The following is a 19,622-nucleotide window of genomic DNA, read 5'->3' on the forward strand; positions in this document are numbered from 1 at the left end:
ACAGTAAAACACGACGCAGCAAGAGCCGCAATGGCTCCTTTTAAAATGCAGTTTTCCATTGCCATCCCGCCCTGGCTTCAATGGAGAGGCCAGCCCATGCGCACCGCGATGTGATTTTTAGGGTTTTTCCTCAGCCAATAATACGCCCATATTCCTACAACACACGGCAACTGCTAGTGACGTTTTCATTTCTAATTGTGTGTGTGTGTTAGAGAGGCAGACACAAGTGCAGTCCCTGCTAACTTTACAGAGTATTATCGCCTGCAAAGCTAATTCTGCAACGCGAGTCTCCAAACTGAACCCGGCGAGGATGGACGTCAGCGTGTCCGTTTCGCTCTTGCAAGACGAGCTCGGCTCTGCCATCGAGCACGCAGTGAAAGCGGCTGTAGACACCGTCTTGTGGGAAATCACAAGAGTTGTGGGCAGTAAATTGAACGAGTTTCAGATTGCAATGGCTGGGAAGGAGAAAGAGAATGAAAGGCTGAAGCTGAGATTGGAAATATCAGAGAGCGAGTTGAAAGCGGTGCGGGAATGCATGAGCGCTGCAGATGCGGACAGTAACCAACCTCTCAGAAACATGAACTGGAGTGAACGAGGCTTTCAGAGGAACGAGAAGCGGGGATTATTTCGAGGTGAGCTTTGTTCATTTTGTTTATGGTATTGCTTGGCGATTGCATCTCTTTAAATGACTTTAAGAAATCGTATTGTCGTGGTCTTGTTTACAATGTATCTGAAGACACTTTTGAAGTGTCCGTTATCGTGAGCGCTGCTACTAAGTGATCCAGACTGTAAGAAAGCACTGCTCTGCGTTTGCAAATCCCTCCTAGTGCAATTCGGATTTAAATGCCTTCCCTTTCAACTCGGCCACCACCACACGCGTCTTCTGCCTGTGTGTCTCCCGTGGTACGTGCAGCGCGCTGAACGGGTGGCTGGCTACACCCGGTTCGGGTAGGCACCGCTGCACCAGCTGACCCCCGGTGCTTTGGTAACTCGGTTCACCCTTTGGTGCATCAGCCTTTGGTATTTCAGTGCCACGGTGCCCATGCACCAGGTGCACGCATGGCTTGCTGTGTGCGGTTCTCGGTGCACATAGCGCCACCGTGCCCGGTGCACATGGTACTGCGGTGTACAGGGCTGAATCACATTGTAATCACGTTGTAAACTACAGTTTAACACTAAAAGCAGGTTTTTATGGACAAGACAGGAGGCATTTTGAGACATGTGTCTTGTCCATTAAAACCTGACATATAGGGCTGCTACTTTGTGTTAAGTCACTTATGTTTCGAGTGAACCCACCTTAAGAGACTCTTATCTTACAGTTATGCATCATGGATTTCAAAAACTATGTATGCTGATGCACAAGAAAGGCAACACTCCGGTCTGATGGATTCAATCCAATATTTTAAACATAGATGCCAAAAAAAATCACAGAAAATGGTAACAAAAAATACAGATCAAAGAGTCGTTTTCAGTGTGAAACGTGACCAAATGAAAACGCTACAAAGTTAGTATCGGGTATGACCTCCCTGGGCATTTAACGCAATCCTGGCAGAGTTGAGGCGTAGACCTGATCAGCCTCTGGACAGACTGCTGTGGGGTGCTCCGCCGCTCTTCCTGTGCAGCTGAAGGCTGGCTGGTCGCGGTGGATGGCGCTGGCGATTGTTTTTGTTCTCACAGATGTGCTGTTGGACTCAGGTCAGGAGAAGAAGCTGGCCGGGGCAAGACCTCAACATTGTTTTCCTGAAGTCATGCAATTGCAATCCTACCGCTGGGCGGCCTTGCATTGTCCTGCTGGGAAATAGACACTTCTGGATTGGCTTGCGGGCCTTGAGGACTTTGTCAGTGCATCGCTGAGCAGTGAGGGTGCCCTCAGTCTTCACCAGAGGTGTTCTTGTGTTTAAAGGAGATTCCTCCCCTCGCCGCACGTCCGTCAGTTGACTTGAACAGTGCAGCAGTCAACATAACGTTCACCAAGACGTTTCCACACACACGTTGTCTTCCATCAGATTAAAACACCCCAACTCTCTCTCTCTCTCTGCCGCCACCTCAAATGCTCTCTGGGCCACAGAAGACAGATATTTCATCTCTCCGCTGTCAGTATGTTGTAAACCATCACTCTGCACAACTGAGAAGCATCTGCACTGTCCTCCCTAAGGAGATGCTACTGGCCCTATTCCTCTAGCTAAATAAGTCAACAAGAGCGACGGACAGCAAAAGCAGGGACGTCGGAGGTGTCAGTTTCACAAACAACCAGTTTATTGTTGTGAACAATAATGTCAACAAATGAAATATAAAACGAAAACCAAAATACAGATGGAGTTAGAACCAATAAAGAAATAACAAAAATAAGACAGATTGGAAACAGTAAGGACAATAATTAAGGAAAACAAATAATCACAGGGAACATGTAAGAATAAAGCTGGTACAGATAACTAGGAAAGGTGGACAAAACAAAGACAGTACAACTAATTTGGTAAATGGAAAACGGAAAGTAACAAAGGAGACGTGGATGGACCTCAAGTAGGTTGTGATGGATTCCTCCAAGAAAGGGAGCGTTCCTCTAGAGCTAATCAGCCAGCTTTAGTACATGTGCTGGCTTTTAAGGAGCTCTGAGATTGGAGGAGTGGATGTTTGAATGAGCCAGTGGGGAGAGAGGATGAACAGAGGGTGGTTGCAAGGAACTGTGGGAAATGAAGTTTTAACCTGGCCAGGGTACTGACCCTAATTAAAGGGACAGGTGGGTAAGACTTGCACCCACGTTATGTAGCATGGGAATTGCTACAGTGGTACCCTTGAATGACCTCTGAGCTACAGTCATTCTGCTGATGCACAGGTTACAAATGTATACTTAAAACATATACACACACTGCAGGCTGCAGAACCATGTCAACCTCACAACCACACGAATTCCTCCAGAATGATCCAGTGACATCTCTCAGTAGGATTCTGACAAGGGGCTGGCTTTGGAAACTGGCTAGTAAGTAAGAGTTATAATTTTGTACAATTTTCATTCACACAGATCCCAAAGAGAGCCGTGCTGTACCTGAATCTGAAGCACAGGAGGGGCCAAGGATAGAAGCAGTTTACACACAAGAGGAGTCCTTTGACCAGGAGTGGTGTGCGAGTCTAAAGCAGGGTACAGAGCTGGCATGTGTTAAAGATGAAGAGGTCCCTCGACTGGAATGCGTTCCTGTTAAAGAGGAATTCATAGAACAGGAATGTGTCCCCATCGCAGAGGAAGATCCTACTGCCTGTAAACTTGAGAAGAACAAGCTGGGGGGATCCAGCCTGCGTCCACCTGAATGCGAACTGGGGTTTAGAGGTAATTATACAAAACAAGAAACACTGAGCTGCCTATTAATCTCGCAGAAACCAGCTACTAAATTGTAGAAGTGTGCTGAAGATAGACATTTTTTGGTCGCTCCAGCTCAAGTTGTCCTAACTACTATGCCAATGGCCTGCAAGTTGCAACACTACTGTCCTTGCTGCTGTGGCATCTGCTAGATGTGCACCCTCTATCATGCCTGTTTCGAATGCTGTTAGATCTTTCCCTGTTTCTGGTAGACTGTTTGCAGTTGTGCCGCTCCCACAGCTTTATAGTGGTGCTGGGTGCGAGGCCGGTGTGCTCAATCCTGTCTGCTAGATGTTATGTTTAGAGGTGAGCAGCTTACAGATTCAGTGATGCACAAGGCAGAAAGTTCCAAGGATGGAGTCGAACAGCCAGAGATGCAAAAAACAAAACCAAAAACGTATTTGAATTAAACTGGCCAGTCAGGAGAAGGAAAAGACAGGAATAAAGAAAATAAACAAACAAAAAGAAATTCCACAAAAAATACCAACAAATAGGTCTAGCTTAATCACTTACTGAAGGCAGAGTCACAGCACTGTTAATGAATCTTTATACAGACAGTTCTCTCTCTCCCTCCCTCCCATCCTGGCCCCTCCGTGCCACAAATCATTTGATAGGTAATCAAAAAAACGAAGAGAGACATTAGTCCAATATTTATACCAAATACATACTCTTAACAATATACAGGGATAAATAAGAACACAACATTTATATCTTTAAAATAAATATTGAAAACTGTGTTCAGCTAACATTACAGTGAATGAAGAAGCAGTGCTTCCCTGTCCATTTCAGTGGGCGCGCCCCCCGCTATTTTAACTAGACGTGAAAGTGCGTCGCTCGCATAGCTGCACAGACCGGCCACCGCGGGCACCGTGACCGCCCCAAACAAGAGAGAAACTGCCTTTCCAAGCGTAACTCGTGACCCGCAGTGCAGCGTCATAACATTGCATGGGAACGCTCCCTTTCCACGTGGAGCGTTAGAATGGCTTGGGTTTTTTTAAACACTCATTTTATTGTATTTTTTTCTTTATTCCAGGAATGCACGCTCCACCGGATCACACTGCAGCGAGGCAGCACGCTGGTAAGAATATTTTTGCTTTCCTTTACTGTCAGTGCTGTTTTATTTTAGTTCTGCTTGGATTTGATGTGGTTGTTTAATGTAGGAGATCAGGTACTAGTGAGAAAGCACTGGCAGTCTTTCTCACACTGGGATCACAGGTCTCATCACTGGGGGACGCCAAATCCAGTCGGGTTGCTAAGTGTCACCAGAAGAAACGTTTCAATACAGCACTTGCATGTAAACCTGATCTTACTTTTATTGTGGTGATAATAAAATGTGGCTGGTATGAACAGGAGCTCATTATAATAAAAGGAGGCATGTATTAAGCGAGTTTGACTGCAGTCTCAGAGCTCATTATAATAAAAGGAGGCGGGTATTAAGCGAGTTTGACTGCAGTCTCGTCAGAGTTCACCCTACCAGATGGTTATGTGGGTAAGCCTTATATAAGAGTGAATGTGGAAGAGTACTGTACAATAACTTTTGTCTCTTCTCTTTGTTTCTCTAGCTGCTAAAGGAAATCTCAAAAGAGGGACTTCATTTCCCTGTGCTGATTGTGGGAAGAGTTTCAGTTGTTTATCAGGCCTTAAAAGACACCAGCGCAGTCACACAGGAGAGAAACCGTATCACTGCACTGAGTGTGGGAATAATTTCACGCGATTAGAAAGTCTTAACTCGCACAAGCGCATTCACACAGGAGAGAAACCTCATAACTGCACTGAGTGCGGGAAGCGATTCCGTCGTTTATTTGACCTTAAAGTCCACCAGCGTATTCACACAGGAGAGAAACCTCATCGCTGCTCCGAGTGTGGGAGGAGATTCCGTTATCTATCAGACCTTAAAACCCACCAGCGCATTCACACTGGAGAAAAACCTTATCGCTGCGCTCAGTGTGGCAAGAGTTTCACATATTTGAGAACCTACAAAATCCACCACTCTTCTCACCAAAATGAGAAATCTTATAAATGTAGTGAATGCGTGAAGAGTTTCTGTCACTTATCAAGCCTTATAAGACATCATAAAATTCACAAAAGAGTGAAGCCCCATCCCATTGCTGTCCCGAATTCCTAAGCCTGGAATAGGCCACTAAATAAATGAGACAGCCCAGCACGGGCGCCTGGTTCTCAAGGTCGGAGTTATACGGTCATTCAGAAAAAAAAAAAGAAGCGTGCTTTTAACATCTGGCAAGCAAAGTCAGAGAATGTGAAGAGCAGGCTTAACATCTTGAACTGCAATGCTGCCTTCGACATTAAGCAAGAGAAGTCATGATAGAGCGCAGCAGTCAACAGCCTAACCTATGAGCTCTTCACCACATTCAAAAGGAACGTCCCAGAATTTGGTTAAAATTGGGAGAAACTTTTAATACAAAAAGGGGGTAAAGAGAACATTACCAACTGGATCGCCATCAACAAACTTTGAGCCAATAGATGATAAAACCAATAAATGAACTGATTTGGTCTGCCGGCACCGGTCAAATTTACAGCAAGAGATTCCCTCCAGTCACTGAGCGAGACTTGCTATGTCTGACCAGGAATACAGACACAGTAATGTAGTACATGTGTAAGCAAAGAGAGAGTATAAAAGGGTGTGGCCAGGAGTCGCTGTGCTGAATAGACCAGGGGGGAGTGTAATAGCTGTTGGAAACAACTTAACAGTTGAAACTGGTGCTACAATACATATAGAATGAATAAGAACAAATATAATGGGTTCTAAATTGAGGTGCCGTGGATTCTAATTAAGGGATATATACAGTACAGTGAAAATATTATCAGATCTTCAACCAAAATCGAATATTAGATAAAAGGGGCTCTGAGTGAACAAATAACACAAAATTGATATTTATTTATTAAAGAAAGTTATGCAACACCCAGTGCCTCTGTGTGAAAAAGTAGCTGGTTGTGCCATCTTTAGCAGTAAAAACCGCTTCCTGTAGTTATTGATCAGTCTCTCACAGCGTCGCAGCAGTGGAGGAATCCTGGCCCACTCCTTCATGCAGAACTGCTTCAACTCAGAATTTTACCGAGTTTGTATTTTTTATAACTGACTCCTGTATGTTCAAACAGTTATTCTATTTACACGTTATAGTCACGCTGATGGCTTATTGATTTCTATTGTTATAGAAAAATGATTCTAAATGTTGATTAAAGCTTAAGCATTTCCTGAATTGTATCCATTGCTAAGCTTAATGTCCTCATTACTAATTTAACTTTCTTCCTTTTTGTTATTTCTTTGATAAAATGCATCTATATCTGTTTCGGCCCATCTTGCTCGTTTGGTTGTTAGTAGCTTATTGATCCCAGAATCTCATCGAGCAGCTTCTTGAAGGATCCCAGGGTGTCGGCTTCAACAGCATTACCTGGGAGTTGGTTCCAGACTCTCTCTAGGGTTCACCCAGTGTTCAATATCCTGTATTTCTGGTAGAAGACCATGTTAGGAGAGATCAATCAATGCGAGTGTTTTGCAATGTTACTGGTGCGCTGTAAGCCACACCTACCTCGATGCAGTAAACAAACATTTTAACACAAAATGTTTACAAATTAAGAGAAATGACGACATGGTGACCCCCCCCAAAATGTTCCCTACATATAGTTTAATTGTACACTGTCAGTTATGAGCTGGCCATGCTAAAATAATTTACAAACAATGTTTTTTTTTTTCTAAAAAGCAGCTCTGTTTCTGTGGTTTTTGTTATCTGTATTGAACTAGGCGAGTCTCAGAATATCTGTTTTTAGGGAAGTCTAGTCTGTCCGCTTTCATTTCGTGTATGACATGTACCTAAAATAAAAAAACAGGCGAAAATAGCTCGGACCCTAAAGGAATTATTTTTGTGAAGCAGAACATGGGGAGGATTTGTCCCGTGAGTTGTACGCTACAATTTAAGACAGTGTGTCCCCTAGATGTGATCTATAAAGCACGACAAAATTAATTATTCGAATTTCAAGAGCTGACATGTTCAAGGTATGCCCCTTTGGCATTTATTCCCAGGTTACTGATAAAAATCTGTTTTTTCAGTTTCCATTGTGTTCCAGAGCCTTTGTCAAGAACAAAACCATGTTTGAGGTGTGCAGTTTGGAACTGTCGAGAGCATAGCATTGATTTGAAAGAGCTGGAAACTTGTTCACTAGTGGGAGTTTCATATAATAATTCAAACAGAGACTCAGCAATGCAGGATACAAAAGCTAAATCTATTTTATAGATTATTAACGTGACATAACAAAATCAGAATGGTCTACAAGATGCAGTACCGTATTCCTCAGAATTTAAGACACTTTTCTGCTTCTCAAAAGCATCTTAAGAGTACAGTAGTGATGTATGTATTAAAATCACCAACAAAATATGTGACTACCCTAGTACACAAACAGCAACGTGACTTACTTCCAAGAAAAGACTTTACTGCCCAAACTCGAATCATCCATGATGTGCAGCCAAGCATTTTCAAAGTGTCACCAGCTTCCTGAGGAACTCGCAGAGTTTTAAAATTTGAGTGTTTCCAACAAACAGGACCAGCTTGGACAGATTGGAAATGCTGATCAGATATACCCTGTATTTTTCGACGTGCCAAGCAACACCACAGTTCACAAACTGCGAGAAAAACAGGTGTGAGTAATCGCGACTGGAAATGAGAAACGGCACATAACGGTAATGCTCTGTGTGACAGCAGACAGCCTCAAACTGCCTCTATAGACGTATGAGGTTGTATCTTTGTAATTACGTATTTATTTAAGGTTTAATTTTTCCCTCAAATTGACAGTAGAAAATTTGGTGTGCATCTTAAATTCGAGGGTGTCTTAATTGGAAGGAATACGGCAGTTCATATTTTGCATCTAGGTTTTTCAGCTGAAGTGTAGGAAGAATTAAAAGTAAATATGTTTACAATGCCCAATCAAGAGTAACTAGCTGATATGTGTAATGGTTTTAATTAATTAGCACTCTTAATTATGAATTACTTGCAACCAAGCTCAAGATCAGAAAATTTAAATAGCCGAACAATTACAACACAGCAGTTGTATAGTCTATAGTCATGATGAGTGAAGTAATATGACACATGTTAATTAATGTCAAAATAATCAATACATTAAGTTTAACAATGGATAAGATTCAGGTTCAGTGTGACATGTCAATTATAAGCAAAAGCAAGCATTCATCAAATCTTAATTTTTCTATAATGGTAATGTTCTTAAATCAATAAGCAAGTAACATGAATATAACATGTAAACAGGATAACTGTTTGAATATAAAGGGCAAGTATAAAAATACAAACTCTGTAAATTCTAATTAACAGGATACCGTATTCCGAAATCGTAATCAATCTTTCACAGCCTGTTTTAATAATAATAGATCCCTTAATTAGAATCCACAGCACATAAATTTAACACTTGTTATTTGTTCTTATTCATTCTATCGCCAATTTCAATTGTTAAATTAAATTGATTCCACCAGCTATGACACTTGCTCCCGGTCTATGGCACAGCGACTCATGGTCACACCCTGTTTTACTTTATAACCCTCTCTTTGCTTTACATTTATAGATTACGTCAAATCTCTTTTGGCTGAACGTGGAATACCCAATTTGTCTTGCATTCTGTATTCCTGGTCAGACACTCGGTGACTGGTGGGAAGCCCTTGCTGTAAGTTTGACCAGTGCCGGCAGTCGAGTTCTCTCTACCTCCTTTTTGTATTTAAGTTTCTCGCAATTTCTTTCTGAATACGGTGAAGAGCTAATATGGTAGGCTGTTGACTTTTCCTGCTTAATGTCGAAGGCAGCGTTGCAGTTCAAGATGTTAAGCCTGCTCTTCACATTCTCTGACTTTGCTTGCCAGATGTTAAAAGCACGCTTCTTTTATTCTGACAACTCACGAGAACAAAGAACATCTTCTCCCTTAATTTGAAGAAGAAATATTTGGCAACATCTGACCTCAGCTATCTCTTATTTATTCAGAGGTCTGTTCAAGGTTTTAGAAATTCTGGAGGGCCTATCTTCCCCCCTAAAACTTATTAGATGTTACTGCGATGACCAGGGGCCTATTTCTTTCCAGACACAGTGTTACAAACATCTTAACTTTCTTTATTGTGCTAGATCATTACAGCAAAGTGTTACCTTTTCCATGATGGTCCTACAGAAGTGATTAGGAATAAGACTATGATTACTTGTACCTGGTCTTCATGCTGCTTGTTCAAGCGGAATAGCTGATCTCTTACCCAGAGATCACCGATATAATATTTTCTGGCGCCCGGTCACTACCCATCTGTGGCAAAGCTTGCACATGGAAATATGCAGTTTATTATATGTTTTTGTGTTAATTGTTAATATTGATTGAATTAATTGTTTAGCTGCTGTGTCGCTCCGCTGGGGACGATTACCCGTCTGCGTGGAGCAGCAGCTGAAAGCAATCTGCTGTTCCAGCAGGCAGGTGGGCGCGTCAGTATAAAAGCACGGCGATCGCTGTGATCGGGGCTGCTGCAAGGCTTGCCGTTTTCACAGCACCTTTTGATTTATACTTTGTTGTATTGTGTTTTTATTTTGCACTTTTTGTGCAGTTTGCTGTATTAGTCCTCTGCGCGTTACCATCGCTGGTAACGTCACACGACCGCCTTTATTTTACTTTCGTTTTCTGTTTTTGTTAATAAAACCTGCGCCGGCGTTTTCAACATTATCACCACGTCTCTCTCTGTGCTTGAACAGCGGCGACCCACACGCGTGACCCGAATAAGACCCTGACACACCATCATTATCCAAATTTCAAAAATAAATACAGTAAAGAAAAGACTGTGGAGTTCCTCATACTACAGACAAACCATATTACAGGTAATCATCATCATGTTGCCTCGTCTGATGAACTCCACACACTGGGAAGCTAAACCAAAGCATAGTAGCAATAGGGTGGTTGGTAGAAATTAGTAGAGGAAGACATGTATGTAATGTAGGCTTTTAATAAGGCTTATTAAATTAATTCTAAAAAAAATATAAATTAGTAGTCGCCAATTTGTTTTTTTAAAAATCGTTTTCTCCCAGTTTAGAATAGCCCATTATTTTTAGGCTCAGCTCACCGCTACCACCCCCGCGCTGACTCGGGAGCGGCGAAACAGTACTGGAGTGACTCGACTGCCCATTTTACTGCGAGACGCTCCTTCTTGACGATACTGCAGTTGTTCTTGCAGTGTCAGGATTTTTGTCTTGCAGGAAATTCCAGTTTTTGAAGGAGTCCCACCAGATTTAATCTTTGCCAACATTCGGGGATTCTCGGGTGTGAATTCGTTGGGGTGTTTTAAGATTTTCTATTAAACTGAATCTCTCCCCACATTTATTACAGTGTTATCTTGTATGAATTTGTTTGTGTCTTTTAAGACTCCCTAATTCAGTAAAGTGCTTCCCACACTCATTGCAGCGGTGTGGTTTCTCTCCTGCGTGACCGAGATGGTGTCTCTTAAGATGCGATAAACGGCTGAAAGTCTTCGAACAAACAGCACAGGGTAAGGGAGCCTTTCCTCTTATTTCCCTTGCGAGTTTTAGGAGAGCCTAATTGATGGGAACTCTTCCCACCTCGAGTAGAACAAGGCAAGGTCTTGAAGTTGCCCCAGGTTTCAGAACTGTTCACGCTCAAATAACGTGCAGTCTCTGTACGCTCCAGAGGAAGTGGTTGCCTGTCTTCTACAGAAGGAATTTGAACTCTCGATGTTTTTAAATGTTCGTCTTGGGGTGTCATCTGTCTGTTTCTTGCTCTGTGGTTTGATGCTAGAAGAGTTTTTGCAGTGGGGTGATGGAGCAGAGTCATGTTGTTCTTCATCTCCTGTTGAAGCTAAAAAAAAGAGATAAAGGTTATTATAAAGCATTCCTACACATTCACTCTTCTGCAGGGCTTCCCTTCATAACCATGACCAACTCCTAGAGTGAACTCTGATGAGAATACAGTCAAACCCGCTTAATATCACTCCTGTTAACACCAGCCTCCTTTCATTATCATCGCATTGACATTCGCCAGGCAGAATATAATGGGTGTCAATAAGGACAAATGCTTGAGAATATCACTCTGATTATTAACACACTCTGGTTAATATCACTCACATTTACCAGCCACTGATTTCCACCCCTCTTAATATCACTATGAGGAATACAAGTATAAGATCAGGTTTACATGCAAGTGCTGTATTGAAATGTTTCTTCTGCTGACACTTAGCAACCCGACTGGATTTGGCATCACCCACTGATGAGACATGTGATCCCAGCACCACTATAAAGCTGTGGGAGCAGCACAACTGCAAACAGTCTACCAGAGACAGGGAAAGATCTAACAGCATTCGAAACAGGCATGATAGTGGGTGCACATCTAGCAGGGGTCACAGTAGCAAGGACAGTAGTGTTGCAACTTGCAAGCTGTTGGCATAGCAGTTAGGTTAAACTGAGCTGGAATGACGAAACATGTCAATCTTCAGCACATCTCTACGGTTTAGTAACCAGTTTCTGCAAGGTTAACAGTCAGCTCAGTGATGCTTGTTTTGTATAATTACCTCTAAACCCCAGTTCACATTCAGGTGGACGATCATCACACAGGCTGGATCCCAGCTTGTTGTTCTCCTCAAGTGCACAGGCATTATTTTCAGTAGGATCTTCCTCTGCGATGGGGACACATTCCTGTTCTATGAATTCCTCTTTAACAGGAACACATTCCAGTCGAGGGACCTCTTCATCTTTAACACACGCCAGCTCTGTAACCTGCTTTAGACTCGCACACCACTCCTGGTCACAGGACTCCTCTTGTGTGTAAACGGCTTCTATCCTTGGCCCCTCCTGTGCTTCAGATTGAGGAATGCTCTCTTTGGGATCTGTGTGAAAGAAAATTGCACAAGTTTTTAATTCTAACCATCTCGCTACTATCCCGTGCACACGACTTCCTATCTTGCGTGGAATTGCATTACTTTCAATACTTCGTTGAGCACAAGGGGGCTTCAATAAATACTTACCGATTTAAATATCACCCTACCATGTGACAGTTTGGGATATTCAGTCCACTTAAGAGAGCAGGGAGGTGTTTATTTTTTCAATTATTTTTATATATAATTATTAGTTGAATAAACCGCTACTGAATAAGACAGTTATGATACCTACTTTGCAGATAGATAGCGAATCCTCACTACTGCCTTAAAGTTAACTTTTAGCTCTGGATTCATCGCTTAACAAGAAAATAGCCTAATAATCAAGAAAAACAGGATCTCCCGGATACTTGAAACTCTGTTAACGAGGGGCTTCAACCTGTAAACAAAACGCTGGGGCAATTCACATAAAATAAATAGAAAAACACTTGAGCGCTGCGTTTAATCCTTTTCTGCCCCATATGCAGCTCCCCCAGTGTACTCACAACTATACTGCATGTATTGTGCATCACAGTTTACATGGAAGGGCAGCTCTGAACATAAATGATCAGTCAAATGCTGCAGATTCATAATTGAGTGAGAGCAATTTATAATACGTCATTTTTGTGTTCGGAAACAAACCCTCAAACATTTGGTAATATTATCGTGCACATTATATTATATATATATTTTATTATGTTTGAAAGTGTATATAATGCATATAAACTCATACAATGGGGTGCCGTGCAGTCCAGTATAGAGGAGGGCTGTGAGGTTTGCAGGTGCTCTCTGAACAGGTGTGTCCCGAGGGGGCGTCGGAAGGGGGTCAGCGGCTCTTGTAACAAACGTTTCCACAGTAGATCAGCCCCCGAGCACATGCTTTTAGTTAATTTGTCTGTCTGTTGCATTAACCACAGGGGAAGTCATATTGGAAACATGTCAAGACACAAAAAATGATGCCTGATATGTGAAGTTTAATAAATGGGATTAATACATAATTTCATAAGTTCTGCGATAATTCAAATCAAAGCACTTTATATGCAATCTGAAATGACACACTAACAGTCCTGTTTCCTTTTCTTCAGTGAGAACGGATCAGCCTCGCTCACAGGAAGTTTCTGAGATGGAAGCAGCTCACATCAGCCCAGAGCTTCCTATTCGATGGGTTGTTTCTGCAAACAGGACTGTTGAGATCAAGGAGGAAGTGACTGAGCTGGGGTGCGACCAGGCCAATGAGCGGATCCTGCAGGAGGAAACACCACCTTCTAGCATCGCTGAGAGAGGTGAGGGAAACTGGAATGCAGATCTGTAGAGGGGAGGGGGCTTCATTGAAATAGGGGACGAAAGCTTGTGAAATACTATGTAAGGGAGTCATTCGTTTTTGTTTGGCTTCTTCACTGTACTACACCATAAATGTGTTGACAGTCCAGTTTGTTTACATTACCCATCAATAATTTACCCCCCCCCCCCTTTTTGAAACCTGCTTGTTACAATACCATGTCACTATATGACAATACTATTGACGACTTAATTTACATGGAAACAGTATTTCTGTCTAAAGTATTGTAAACTGGACTGTTTTTATGATCCAACTAACATAGGTTTTAATGTTTGCAGGACCTAATGTACATGTAAATATCCTTAAACGTGCTCAAGACAAGTTTTTCATTATGTTAAGTGTCTATTATTTAAATAGGTCTTCAGGGTACAGCTAACTGAACTGAGACACAGTTACGAAACAAATTTATCTAAATATTTAAAAATAATGTTGCACCCGGTAGATATCAATGCTAAGACAGCATACATCCGTTCAGTATTCAGCCACTTCTGTCAGGGTCTCGCTTCTATCTGAAGACTGATTGTCATGCCATGCTCTTTTCTATCAGGGCTGTTTTGTTTCTTTAAATGTTTTGGTCACTTCAGAGGTTCGCTCCAGCTCTGTTTACAGCTTTATTGGCCTTTTCTTCTCTGCTTTATTCAGTTTTGACTTTTTGATTTAAGGAGTGCATGGTAAACGCTGGTACCTCTTGCATTCGATGCCATGTTGTAATGTGCACACCAAGTAGATGACGACGTACCCAGACCAGTAAGCTGACAGAGAGACGCACACACAGAGACACGCACACAGAGACGCACACACAGAGACGCACACACAGAGACGCACACAGGCAGGTACTCGGGTGAAAAAACACTTGTTTTTATTTTCTCCCAAAGTGCCGTCAGCCTCCTGGTTCTTTACACGCTTCAGACTAACCATGCAGCCACCTCAGAGCTACAGCATCGGAGGACAACGCAGCCCTGGGCAGCTTACAGGCAAGCCTGCAGGCGCCCAGCCAGACTACAGGGGTCACTGGTGCGCAGTGACCTGAGGACACCCTGACCCACCTAGCCTTGCCGTCTCACGAGGGACACCACGTGTCACAAGGATGCCTTGAGTGGCGTGTGTGGTGATGTCACAGACCAGGAAGCAGTACGCAGCAGAAAAATAAGACGACAAAATAAATCGGCACGAGGGACAAAGCAACAAAACACAAAACACACAAGTACCTGTAGGGTTATCGTAAACTGGTAGCAATCGTTTTAATATGTGATTCCTTCTCTCTGTGTGACTGTTCTCGGCTCCAAACACCAACTACTCAGGTGAAGCCTGGTCCTTGTGGATGAGGTCGTTAGGAGTTAATTACACAATTGGCAATCAATTAACCACAATTGTTCAGTTAGGATGGGTTAGGTTGCCAACTAACATAATATAATGCAGTTCATCACAACAATTAATCATTCATTCATATATATATATATATACACACACACACACAAACGAGAAATGAAAAAAAATGAAAATAATAATACAAATAACATGCACATCGCGCATATCATATAAAGGGGTGGGGCACCCTGTCACAAGGACATTGAATAAAAAGATCTTCACGTGAAAATGACCTTTTCCTTCACACTTGTTCATAGGAACAGAGACATAGCTGTATAATGTAAGTACAATATTTGTGGTGTAGCATAACAGGAAAGTATCAATACGTTCATGGTTATGAGAGGACTCTCTTTAGAAGAGTAAATGTTTAAGAGTGCTTTACAATAACCTTTCTTTCTTTTGCTTCCAAAGGAGAACACAACTCCACTCCATCATCCCAGTGCAAAAGCTCTTCTACTGGCAAACCGCGGTGCAAGAAACACAGAGAGAGGACACCCCAAGAAGAACATTTTAAAAACGTTTTGAACAATTCTGAACCCCGGGGAAACTTGACACTTTTGTCTTGTTCTACTGAAGATGGGAAGAGTTCCCGTCATTTAGGCTCCCCTAAAACTCGCAAGGGAAATCACGCAGGATGGACTCCCTTTCCCTTGTGCTGATTGTGGGAAGACATTCAGTTGTTTATCAAACCTTAAAAGACACCAGCGCAGTCACAAAGGAGAGAAACCGTATCACTGTAATGAATGTGAGAAGAGATTCTCTCGATTAGAACATCTTACACATCACCAGCGAATTCACACAGGAGAGAAACCGCACCGCTGTAATGATTGTGGGAAGAGCTTCACTGAATTAGGAAATCTTAAAAAACACCAACGAATTCATGCAGGAGAGAAACCATATCACTGTTATGAATGTGAGATGCGTTTCAATTATTTAGCACATCTTAAAAAACACCAGCAAACTCACACAGGAGAGAAACCACACCACTGTAATGAATGTGGGAGGAGTTTCAATCAAACAGAGAGCCTTAAAAGACACCAGCGCAGTCACACAGGAGAGAAACCACACCACTGTGATGAATGTGACAAGAGGTTCTCTCGATTAGAACATCTTAAAAATCACCAGCGAATTCACAGGAGAGAAACCGCACCACTGTAATGAGTGTGGGAAGTGCATTACTGAATTAGGAAGTCTTAAAGAAACGCCAACAAATTCAACAAACAAGCCTGTCTCAAAATCCTGCGTTTACACTTTGAAATAGACAAAATAATAGCATTCCAATCAGGCATCAGAGTTTCAAATTAAACAGACACTTTTAACACATTTACAAAGAAGCAGACACTATTTCACACCCTCACTGGTAAGAGAGAGACTGACTGAAACTTTAAATATTAATTAATCAATAAACATCTATTGATGGGGACACATGGCTCTCTGCCAGGACTTAATTACCTTTGTTTCAATGTTGGGGCAGGTCACAGAACTAAACAAATATTCCCTCTATTTGAAAGTTGACCATTTCCTGTCTGCATTACCACAGTAACTAATGCCTGTACTTGGAAACTGCCAAGAAACTGCTCATCAACTGCTAAACACTTTTCTATTAAAACCAGAAGGAAAAGGCTGTCGCATCGCTGCAAAGGCAGGACTGCGGCTTGGCTTCTTCACGGCTAAACCCCTGGAGCAAGGAGCAAACGCTGGGCTTCTCTTTGCATCCCTCCAGGCTGGACTCAAGTATGCTATTCTTTTTCTTTGTTTGTTAATCAGCACTATCAAGCATTTAGTGGAACCCAAGTCATAAAATATATATTGTTAACTTGAGCCATTCTAACTAAGCAGTAAGGCACAACAAGGGGTGTGATATAATCTAAGTGGCTTCAACTACCCAGGGTTTGGTGATATTAGAGTAGATCACACACCCTGAAGTGCCTTATTGCGCTTATAAAATGTGTTAACAAACTAAATTGAAAAAAAAAAACCAAAACTTAAAGTTTAATTAATAAATAAGTCATTTTTACGAAATATCCTTCTGCCTTAAAGGATTTTCTAGATGTTGAATTGAACATTGCCAGTGAAGATGTAGTTTTTCTTTATTTGCTTTGTTATACTTCTTGCAGTTCTTGGTTTGTTCATTGAATTTTAAAGTAAAACAGTAGTGGCCATTTTCTTCATGACACAGCAGAAACGAGTCTGCCTTTAAACCACGCAGACCCTTCCTCACAAGACAGTATCAGGTGAGAGTGATTTTTATTATCATTTTTTTGATTGTCCTTTGTTAGATGGGGTAGTGAGGCATCCATACAGGTTTGTGCTACCTGTTGTGAGAAAGACGTTATTTGCGTGGGACAACCGGTTACTTGTCAAGCTGACTTTGCACTTTATGTCTGGATAACATGGAAAACTACCGGGCCATTTAAGAAACGATTTAAAACAATACAGGGCACGGCAGAAGAGATGACACCATCGTACCTGGACAAACTGATCTGGAGAGAAAGGTACGGCAGGAATTGTCGAGATGCGTTTATAAACGTTCTTCATCAGATCACACAGCTGTGCAAGGGCTGGGACCGGGGACAGCAGGACAAGCAACAGACTGCGGGCAGCAGCAACAAAGCATCCATCAACCGCCAAAGCCTCTTGAGAATGACCCGAATCTTTTTTAAAAAGCTGACAGTATAACTCTTTTTTTCAGAATGGGACGGGAAAAACTGTGGTTCAGGGGGAAGGAGCAGAGCGATCAGAATGGCGAGTTTTCAATTGATTTACATATTTTTTAATTCCCCACTACTTTTAATGAATCGTTAATCAGAGTCATTCAATATCTCATTAACATAAAACTCGTCAGTCATGTTTATTGAGATCAATTCCAATATGTCTGCCATTTTTTTTCTTCTAAATTCTAGTGGCGTGATTTGAGTCTTTGGTGATAAACTGTAATATCAACACCCACATGTTTTGACCAATCAGGAAAGAGTATTTAAAATACCCATTTTATAATATCACACTATTGTGTTTTAAGTAAAAAATATATACGTTCACAACCAAGAGGAACCTCTGATCTTGCTAAAATAATAAGCTGTAGTTCTACTTTAGTGGCGAACCAACTAAACCCCAGACATAATAAGTTCCCTCACATTAACTTATTGAAATCAAGTGAAATTTGAGAATGCAGCGTTTTAAAACGCAGATATTGTAAAAAAAAATTATCATATGCTTTGGTAATTTCGGAATTGTAAACTAGAACTATGTGTGTATCCCAAGGTGTTATGCACACTATTTTTGGAGTGTTTTTTTTAAATAATTGTTTGACTTTATAAATGTGAACAATGTAGGAATGACTCCAAATATCCCTACTGGATTTCAGAGTTACTGTTTAAGTGAGTTTTTACCTGTTCTTGTCATGATTTTACAAATAAAAATGCAATTTTAAATCACAAACACATAAAAATGAGCTAAAATATTCTTTGAAATACTGTAAGCAGGGGCATGTTATCGTTCGTGTCCTGTTGTCAACCAACATTTTGTTATTGTTAAACGTTGCTAAATGTGGACATCGGTACGTATCTCTGAATGAAATCCGTACTGTAACAGTGTTGCTTGTAATTGCTGTACTTGCTAGAGGAGGCGTCCTCATCAGATTAATTGTAATCTTAATTGCACAATAAATAACGCTATACACAGGGTCACTAATTTATCATGTTTTATTATTTAAAAGCACGGAGAAGTTAACAGTTTTAATACTGACAGCAGCACAGACTTGTTTGTGGAATGGAAATATATCATTGAACTCCAGATCGTACCATGACAACAAAAGTGTGGGGGGGGGGGTGAAAATCTTATTTCTAAATGAAAAAACAAATTAGTTTCCCCAGTCTTAAAGGCACAAACACACACACAAAAAAAAAAAAAAAAAAAAAACATTGACGGATTACCAGTTTTAATCCAGACAGAAACACAGATGTGACCCGCGTGTGCTGAACTATATAGTCCATGACTCCCTGTTCAGTGCAATGGAACGGTCCCTCCGCCTGGCAACGACGTCAGACCGCTATCTTTGGGGTTCAATTTCTGTAAAACTAGGACACCCCCAAATATATTAAGACCCTGTTGCACGTCTACACCCCCGGGACTGTGTAAGCCAAGCGTGGTTCTTTTAATTTGCTATACTTTTGAGATACAGGTGTATAAAAGCATCTTAATCATTTCTAAAAACAATAAAACACAACAGCTGTTTTTTACGCCACTCTGTATCAAAAAGTATTTAACCAAATGCTGCCCCGTTCACAGGGTTTGCTAACCTGCCACTCCAACCATGCAAACATTTTCGTGCGTATTGGTGGGGTTTTACCCCCCTTTTGAGCTGGCTGTAAAATCGACTTTAACCAGGACCTTCGTTCAAACCTTAACTACGCCAGTCTTATTTTCTAAGGTTTTACTTAAAATTTTTACATACTTCCTACAAAAACAGTTTGTGTCATCATCTTCTTACAGCTCAAAGCAAAATAAATACAATAATCACTACAGTAAACAAGTCCTATTGTATAACTAACTGAATAATTAACTATTACTGTACAGGTGACTTTTCAATTAAGCATAAATATTGTTAGTTTTGGCTCTGCAATGCACTTTCGCTTTGTAATACAGGTTCAATATATTGACAC

The 19,622-nt window shown here is 41.4% G+C and overlaps 3 protein-coding genes across 3 annotated transcripts in view; all 3 read left to right on the forward strand.

Annotated features, from left to right (window-relative positions):
* LOC121305860 overlaps window positions 1-19,622 on the forward strand; it is a 189,323-nt gene that overhangs the window by 820 nt on the left and 168,881 nt on the right. The window lies entirely within an intron of this gene.
* Window positions 516-6,208, forward strand: LOC121305965 (zinc finger protein 331-like). Its single transcript, XM_041237684.1, has 4 exons — window positions 516-632; window positions 3,020-3,322; window positions 4,386-4,430; window positions 4,915-6,208. The coding sequence occupies exons 1-4, from the start codon at window positions 536-538 to the stop codon at window positions 5,475-5,477; spliced, it is 1,008 nt and encodes a 335-aa protein (XP_041093618.1). The 5' UTR covers window positions 516-535; the 3' UTR covers window positions 5,478-6,208.
* Window positions 13,378-16,216, forward strand: LOC121306026 (zinc finger protein 436-like). Its single transcript, XM_041237749.1, has 3 exons — window positions 13,378-13,537; window positions 13,872-13,879; window positions 15,562-16,216. The coding sequence occupies exons 1-3, from the start codon at window positions 13,378-13,380 to the stop codon at window positions 16,117-16,119; spliced, it is 726 nt and encodes a 241-aa protein (XP_041093683.1). The 3' UTR covers window positions 16,120-16,216.

Source organism: Polyodon spathula, chromosome 45 (assembly GCF_017654505.1).
Source record: "Polyodon spathula isolate WHYD16114869_AA chromosome 45, ASM1765450v1, whole genome shotgun sequence".
Classification (NCBI taxonomy): Eukaryota; Metazoa; Chordata; class Actinopteri; order Acipenseriformes; family Polyodontidae; genus Polyodon; species Polyodon spathula.

Excerpts from the sequence above, each read along its gene's own strand:
- LOC121305965 (XM_041237684.1), top strand. The coding sequence starts at position 536 with ATGAGCGCTGCAGATGCGGACAGTAACCAACCTCTCAGAAACATGAAC. Across the intron at positions 3,323-4,385 it reads ATGCGAACTGGGGTTTAGAG|GAATGCACGCTCCACCGGAT; the intron begins GTAATTATACAA and ends TCTTTATTCCAG. Across the intron at positions 4,431-4,914 it reads TGCAGCGAGGCAGCACGCTG|CTGCTAAAGGAAATCTCAAA; the intron begins GTAAGAATATTT and ends TTGTTTCTCTAG.
- LOC121306026 (XM_041237749.1), top strand. The coding sequence starts at position 13,378 with ATGGAAGCAGCTCACATCAGCCCAGAGCTTCCTATTCGATGGGTTGTT.